This window comes from Solea senegalensis, linkage group LG8 (assembly GCF_019176455.1).
Source record: "Solea senegalensis isolate Sse05_10M linkage group LG8, IFAPA_SoseM_1, whole genome shotgun sequence".
In the NCBI taxonomy this organism is placed as follows: Eukaryota; Metazoa; Chordata; class Actinopteri; order Pleuronectiformes; family Soleidae; genus Solea; species Solea senegalensis.
This window is the reverse complement of record NC_058028.1, coordinates 22405849-22414708: the sequence shown is the minus strand read 5'-3', so window position 1 is coordinate 22414708 and position 8860 is coordinate 22405849. Positions and strand designations below refer to the sequence as shown.

General features: G+C 41.3%; 1 protein-coding gene across 1 annotated transcript; it reads right to left on the bottom strand.

Moving 5' to 3' along the window:
- Positions 1–4140: 4140 nt before the first annotated feature.
- Positions 4141–8275, bottom strand: dhrs13b.1 (dehydrogenase/reductase (SDR family) member 13b.1). Its single transcript, XM_044031835.1, has 5 exons — positions 8120–8275; positions 6897–7015; positions 6583–6706; positions 6130–6456; positions 4141–5874 (listed from the first exon to the last, which is right to left on the bottom strand). The coding sequence occupies exons 1-5, from the start codon at positions 8244–8246 to the stop codon at positions 5615–5617; spliced, it is 957 nt and encodes a 318-aa protein (XP_043887770.1). The 5' UTR covers positions 8247–8275; the 3' UTR covers positions 4141–5614.
- Between the last annotated feature and the right edge of the window lie 585 nt (positions 8276–8860).

Genomic DNA, 8860 nt, shown 5'->3' with positions numbered 1-8860 from the left:
CCTAAATTGTATTTACATGCTCTTCGTATTGGTTTATTTCAAGCAGATTGGGATAAGGTTAACTGTAGACTATAAATTGCTTGTTGGCCCTGCGATAGGCTGGTGACTTCACTGTAGTTTACCCTACCTCTTGACCAGTGTCAACTAAGATGGGGTCTTTATAGAACTCATATTCTCTATCTCACTGACTGGGCAAGAAAGACTTCTTGCTGACCCACAGTCAATAGCATTCTAGGCTTCTCAATTGTTATTGGATCATGAAGTGAAACATCAAGGCATTTGTTATGTTATACATAGCTCTAGTACATGAATGTACCAAAATTGGGGGCAACTGTAGCTCAGTGGTAAGTGGTACCTTGAGGGTTGCGGGTTTGATTCCCGGCTCCACTAGTCTATGCCAATGTGCCCTTGGGGAAGACACTGAACCCTGCATCCCTTCTGACAGTGTGTGAATGGGTATGATAGGTTAGCAAACGCCCTGTACATACAGCTGTGTGAATGTCAAAACTAGTGTAAAGCAGCTTTGAGGGGTCATCAAGACTAGAAAAGCACTATATAAATAGAGATCATGTGGAGAAAGAATGTTTTTGTTTGGTTTTTTTTAACATTCATAACAATTACGGCTACAATTAATGGAAATCATCTCATTGCAATTCACTGTTGAAGATGGAGATATTAGTGGTACGGGTTTGTCGCACTTCTGTCTCATTCAGACACCAGTGGACAGAGTTTGTCTGACTGCATCTCCTTAAATCAGATCTCACTTTCCCACTACATACAAAAGGATGTCATTTTCATTTATAAAGACCAATAACCAGTACGCCTGAACAGATGTGTTCGATGTGCTTGTGTTAATCAGGGTCAAGTGAGAGGCAGAGTTAAAGAGAAACATCAGAAAAAGTATAGTGTCTGTTCATGTTTTGTGGAGGTGGTCCTGAAATACTAAATGATCCCAGACTACCTGTGAATGTAGTGTGAGTAATCGGATCAGGAGACCCATTCAGGATGCATTCAGGTTGCATTCACACCTGAACTTAAACTTTTCCACTTGTAATGCTTCCATTTATATGACTGACAGATGTTGATCTTTGGCTCCTAAGCATTTACAAGCCACTTCCCAGAGGCTGTACATACCACTGCAGACCCAATATATTGTATGTCAATTCGGCAAAAGTCCCAGTAGTAAAGACTGGCCACATTGTTCATATACTTCTTGTTCATTTGCTGTGATTTGAAGACCTGCCTGTAATTTGTGTGACTTCATTGCACCTAACTATGTCAAACAGGCTTATTATACAGCGTAAGTGAAATCTAATTTTTTTTTTTCCTTTTCACCACTCAGATGTGTTGATATTGTCCACATATAAACAAGCGGCACATGGCTCAAACGGCATCCAAATCAATTTGCGCAGCTCTATGCATCCGACAGCAGCCTAATTAATGGACTAATCCAGTCACTAAGTACTGCCGCGCTGTGAAGTCTGCCCAAAGCAAACACAGTCCACAAGTCGTCAGCAAGCTGCTTCTCAAACAAGAGAGTGGAGCAGGACTGACAGAACATCTATGAACTATAGATCAAGGAGGAGAGGTGTGCACTCGTGAGCTGCAAACCTTTAGCCTGAAACAACACAGCTGTCTCATCTGCTGAGTCTTCATGAGCTGAAGTGCAGGAGCTCCTTCATTTTTGCTTATATAATTTTATTAAGTGTGGCTGCAAGTTGGGTAAGTTTATCACCATATCAATATCTGCATATACACAGTTTAACAAAGAAAACCCAGGAAATTGAGAGTAAATTGAGATTAAGCTTTGCACACATTTTGTCATTGACCCATGACAATTTCTAGGATTGGTTGGCCTGAGAAGGATCTGATGTGTCTTCATGGGGTAAATCATCCCTGACTGCCACCCCCTATTTGCCCCCCATGGTCTTCTCCCTTCAATCCCCCCTTATCTCCCCATCAAATGGAACATGCACAGAACTTCAGCAAATAAAACTAGAGGTACTCAATGAACCCGACTCTAATAGCTTGGAGACTTCACCTAACTTTCCTCCACACCAATCACAGAATACAGGAGAAGGCAGAGAGTGCTGACATACTGTATGTGCCAAGCGAATAAGTCGAAAAAAAACAAGGGCAAACAGGTGACTGTGGCCATGACTGGGTCATCATCATCACATCTACAAGATAAGATAAACTGTTCTAGATAAAAGAAAAGCTGGAAGGCTTAAAAAGACCTGGAATAGACCGGTGATGGAACAGGTAGCCACAATGAGCTTGGTAATGGGACTTGGCTCAACATATTACTAAAAAGAGAGCGCAATCTATAGAGCTCGCTGTGGATGAACTGTGCTTCAGCAGTGGAACAAGGAGCTGGGCTCATACCACCACCATTCCACTCATTGAGATGTCTGAGATTTCGGCTTCAGTGCCAATACAGTTGAGGTCAGTGAGATTTGTCAGTGTTTTCAGTGTAATATACAGATTTAGCTCGACTGGAACTGCTTGGGTGTTAGGACTGACGACAGCGAACTTAACGACCTCTTGCCAGTGACTGCTTCCCCAGTGTTTGCTGGAACAAGTGAGATGCAGCATGGTGTTAAAAAAAAAAAAAGGCTGTCATGAAAGCTGCAAAAGAAAGTTGACCACACAGGTCCTTCACAAACACAGCAGACACAGCAGGAGGGTGAAGGAAGGGGACAGAGGTATGGTTGCAGGAGGAGATAGGAATCGATTGTGGATGTGTGTATCTCCCCACCAACACTGGGGGTCAAAGGAAAAGCCTGCACAGAAGAATGTCCTACTGAGTAATTACAAGAGCACATCTCTTAACACACCCAACTGACCTGGCTTTCATGCCTACCTGTGTTAATAATCAGTGCTCATAATGAACAGAATCCATAGGTCTGCTGGGTTATGGTCCTCAACAACCTTGCTCCGAGCAACAACAGCCGAGGAACAGAAGGATGTGACGCTGGGGCTTCTGTTGTTAAGAGTGATGCTGCGCTACTGCCCCCTGGTGGACAAAGTGAACACTTGCAATCAGAAGTGGGATTCAACATTTTTGTCTCGTAGGAGGGTCATGTATCCCCGCGCCTGTGACCCTCATGTGGAGGACAAAGTGGTAGAAGATGGATGGTCATGGAAGTGAAATGAGTGGCAACGTCTGGAAGGAGCCACTGCAAAGATCTCAGGTCGTACACACATAATAACAAATAAATATATTTACAGGGAAGATTTTGCTTTTATTACCGCTTGCACCTTTCAACACAATACTCATCCAACTCCTCCTCCTTGTATCGTGAACATTAATGTTTCTATCATATAAATTATTAATACTACAAGTCATTATTGTGTGCCTGTTATATATTTGTTTTTGGTTACGAGTAAAGCACATAGTGTGATGACAACAGGGGCAAACAACTAAGACACGTATGTATACGAGTAGAAAATGATTCTATAACAGACATTTTAACACTACATAAATGTAGGAATAAACAATAATACATGTTTTACTGTATGAACTTTCCAACGTGAAATACTGCCAAACTCCTGACATGGTGACTAATTCTGGCTAAAGATGTGGTGGCGTCAGATCAATGCATACATTCGCGTACTCACCAATGACCAATCTTGATATTGATATTGGAACATGTCTACTTTAACACTGACCTTGATCCCCCGCCCCCATGACAGCTGAAATACATTTCTTTATTTGTACACCAAACACATTTCAGAACAAACTAATATCCTGTGTATAATTATCACTACAATCCCATCCTCAACTTGCCGTACAGTCTCCAGTTGTAGTTCATGTGCAGACTTAGATAAGTTGACAATATAAAACTATATTACATTTAGCTCATCTTCAGAGTCATTGGTAGTTTTGGCAGATTTCTAAAGTTATATTTAATAGTTGTGTCTGAGTGATCTGTTGTTTTGGGACCTGGATAAAATGGGTGGAGACATCCAGAAGCAGCACTGATGCGAACTTGGCAAATACTATAAGCCAATATATAGTATCTCATAACAGCAACATCATAAGCTATGGTTATATGGCATAAGGTGTGATCTCAGGCATAATTCTATACATTTGTGAATCAAGAGCATCTCTTACCACAGAAAACCAGAGAGACATTAGTCTTTTAATTTTGTTTAATTAAATACTTAACAAGTAGACAAATGAGACCCCTATAACTACTAATTAGTCCTCTGACACACACACGCCACATACAGAGAGAGTCCAACATGCATTTATTTAACCTTGTTTTGTTCTAATGTAAGCTGTTCCACAGGAGAGACGAGACAAGGTTTGCAGACGGCTGTGACGCACACGTGTAAAGCTTTCTCTTGAACCAACTGTGTAAATATATTGTCAAGTAAACACAAATGCTACGTCACCATTACATTAACCAGAACTCATTCTGCTGTGCAATTTTCTGCTCTTAAAAAGACTTTCCTTTAGATAACATATGGCCACTGATTTACCTAATGCTGCTGCCTTGTAACTAATACCTATGTAATGTAATGTAATGTAATACCTGACCTGACAACAGTGAAAGCAGAGTCCAGTGCAGCTCAATTAACCCACTGTCTGTAGCTCACCAGTCATTCAACACGGATCCCAATGAGTTAAAGTCCAAAACAAGCTGCTCGAAATGTGAGAAAATTGCCATGATTCACTCTTTTGTGATGGGACGATTAGTTGACAACGCAACACAAACCAGTTTCCAGTCAGAGAAGGCTGTGTAATGGAATGTATTCTTAAGATAGTGCACACATGTTGATTTCACTAGGTGACCATTCTGTTTTGGCCCAGTCACAGCAGTGTTTCACTGAGCCTGTGTCTGCACAGCATCACAGTGAGAGTACTGTACTGTCAAAAATCCCAAACCATCCCCCAAGTTATGAAAGCATTTTATAAGCAGTGACTGCTTACAGTTTGACAGAACGGCTGTTTGGACTGCTCCCATTTGTTGCTGCACGCAATAAAAATTGAGGTCAATTGTATTATTTATCATCAGGTGATGACAAAGTTGTGCACATTCCTGAAGTTAAAGTATTGCACTACACTTTTTTGTGTAGTGCACGACACATCATTATTATTATTTATGCTATGTCACGACTGAACCATGATGCTGTGGCCATCTTGCGGTGCTAGATTCACTACTACTGTAAATAGGCATACTGGGAAATTGTGGGTATACACTTTTTGCCCTTGTAAATCATTAATAAAAAAAATAATTTTTGTTTTTTTTATCATTCATAATATCACAAATTTCCCTGGAATATGGTGACATCATTGTAAGCTCACTCGCCCTCAACTGAGAGTAATCAAGTTTGAAGGATATTTCCAGAAGTGCTTTAAGAAATCCATAAATAAAGTAATTACAACATGTGAAAAACTGTCATTTAACAAATTGGAGGCACAGTGCTTAGAGAAGAACAGAAATATAACAAACATGACCCACGATTAAACACACAGTATAAAAGTAGCTCTTTGAGTTATAGAGATTAGGAACAAGCCAAAAACACTGGACGCCCACTGAGGTCTATGTGTGAAATGCCGAGTATCCATAAAGTCTTCGGAGCTTCTAGATTAGGTTTCAGTCAATTATAATAACCCGGTTAACCTCTCACTCACCTCCCATAATTTCTTTGCCAGGGCATCATCTCGTCCTTTGGCGCCCACTTGCTGCACTGCACAGTTAGAGAAGTAGCGTCCGCTGAGAGGCTCGATGCCCTCCTGCAGGGCACAGTGTAGGGTCGTCTGTGATCCCATCTCTGGATCCATGAGGAAGAGCTTGGCAAAGGGCATAATGAGGAGCTGCTGCCACAGACTCATACTGCGACACAGTTCTGTGTAGACGACGCCTGTTAAAAAAAGAGAGACTTTAATGTAAAGCTACAGCAACTCATACAACACAAGATTCCCTGTTTAAGCATCACATATAAGCTGGATAAAGTGCACGCTGCACAACTACACTGGCAATATAAAGTAGCCCAAAATTTAATTCTGCATTTACCTTAAACCCGTGTTTAGAGATGACAGAAAAAAAAAACATTTCCAGCTTGGTCTTTACCCACAAAAGAGCTGCACCAAAAATTCTAATTATAGATTGTGCTGACCTGGGTGCAGACTGTAGCAGGTGACGCTAGTTCCTTCCAGCCGGTTGGCCAACTCTCTGGTGAAGAGGACGTTACACAGCTTGCTGTTGCAGTAGGCCTGGAAGTTGTGCCAGGTGGACTGACTGGACACTAAATCTTTCTTGGAAGCCAGCAGAGGGAAGTCGATGCTTCCGAAGCGGTGCAGGAGTGCAGCCACGGTAAGCACCCGGCTGTGGCCGCACCGCTGCAGTCGGTCCAGAAGGAGGTTTGTGAGAAGGAAGTGACCGAGGTGGTTCACCCCAAATGCTGCGCCAAAGCCTTCCTCAGTGTATCCTGGACCCATCACACCTGAAACACCACATGGGAATTGGGCAGTCAGTCAACTACTGTACTTCAGTTTCACAACAATGTACACTAGTGTTGAATACAAAAACAAAAAGGCACATTTTTAAAAATGACAATAATAAGCTTCACCTGCATTATTGATGAGGATGTCCAGTCTTGGTTCAGTCTTAAGGAATGTTTCAGCAAAACTGTGCACAGACTTTAGACTCGCCAAATCCAGCTGCATGAAAACCACCTGATTGTTCCCACTCTCCTGAAAAACCAACATGCTGGCTGTCACACACACATGAACAAGTCCACCTGCACAGGCCGGAACCCAGTATAGCATAAATACAAAGAGAGAAAATCCATTATAAAAACTTGCTGAACTACACTCTCTGTTGCCACAATATCTGCATGTATTGATCTACTAATGTCTGAAAAGCATCCGTCAGTGTACTTACCTTGCGGATGTCGTAGACAGCCACCTCAGCTTTCTCCTTGTTGCGGCAGGCAAGAATCACCCTGGCTCCTCGCTTTGCCAGCAGCAGAGCTGTGGCCTTACCAATGCCAGTGTTGGCTCCTGTGCAGGAAAGTGAGCCACATGTATTAAACTAAAAACAAATACATTTTAAAAAGAAACTGACAAAAGGAAACAAAATTGTGTAAACTATATGTTGCTTTACTAGTACAATCCCATTTGTACCAGCTCTGTGACTGAATGATGAATATCCCACTCACAGGTATTAGATACAAATCAATGGTGCAATGCCAGGAATAGCAAATAATGGTCAGGATAACTGTGACAGCAATGTTTGACATTGTCCTAATATGCAGTGCTTTACTGTGTGTTTAATGGGAAAGACGATCTATGGAAAGAATAACTAAAGGTCACCAATACAGCCATGCCATTACACAAACTATAAATTGGTCTCTGCCTCGTGTGTCAGACTATAAATTCATATGTGTTTGTTGGTGGACAAGTGAAAGTGACCACAGTGTGAGCTGAAAAAATAACAGGACCAATTGGAAGGGGCTTGGGCTTATAACAGGATGGTTACTGGTTCAAATCCTGGGACAGTTCAATGGCTGAGGTGTCCCTGAGCAAGGTACCCAACACCCATTGCACAGCAGGCAATATAATCACCCCCTGCCATAGACGAACACCCAACCTATGGCATATTTTCCCAGCACTCTCTTCTTATTAACACAATATACACATTCATCAATTTGTATTTGTAATTATAACATAATATTAAGTCTTAGTGTGTGTGCATCAAATCATTTTCAAAGCAAAGATGCTTCGGAACAAAAGGTATTTTCTACAAAAGTAAAGCAGTTTCTCCAACACTGCTCATTGAGGTGTGTGTGCAATTACAAGCCTCCTGTACACTTACTAGCCTGCCTAATTTGACTGCAGCCTTGCACTTCGCCAGGAGAGGTCGCTCTATAGGAAGCTTCGAGTAATGAACCCATTTTCTAAACAACTGACAAGTGGTTCAGTGCTTCACAAAAGCTTCATTTCTCCATCACTGGTGTTCACTACTAGCGCGTAATAAATATTGGTTAAATGCAGAAGTAGAAGTTCACAGTCACTCATTGGTGTGTGTGTGTGTACGCGCGTGTGTGTACATTCTACTTGACGCTAAGTGTTCACAAAGGCTAACAGGTTACCAGTGGTAGTTACCAGTGACAATGACTGTCTTCCCCTCCAGCCTCACTGAGGTCGAGCCCCGCACTCCTCTGAACACATTGTAGTAAACTATCAGATAGAGGAGAACAGCTCCCGCTACGAAGTAAACACACGCCGACATATCGACAGTACGGAACGGAAGTAGTGCGAGGGATGTCTTCTTCTTCTAATAGGGTTTCGACAGGCTGTACGCAAGATAGCGTGATGCTGCCCTCCGCAGGTCAAGGTAGGCATTACCCTGTATTCTAATAGACCAATAGTATGTAAAACTGTAATAACTGCTCTCCCAACCGATTCAATATTCTCCTCTGAACCAAAAAGGAAAATAAAACATAAAGTCCAATATCTGAAAGGTCCTTGAACAACAGTTGCACTTGTATACTTGAGAAAATGACATGCTGCACTGTTTCCACAAAACCACAGTCTGGGCTTTTGACAGTCACTGACGTTAGAGTTTTTCCATACAGATACTAAAATATTCTGTGGTGCCCAATCACCAGTAATGTCAATGATAAACACTTTAATGACAAATACTACATAAGTAAAATGTGTTTTGTTTAGAAAAAAGATTAGACACGTTTTTGAGTTTTTTTCATCTTACTTATAATTTATTTTGTTTATGTTTCATCTGCTCCAAGAACATTTAAGCATTGTATTGTTATTATTATTATTATTATTATTATTATTATCATCATCATCACTATTATTATTACGACTACTATTATTATTATTATT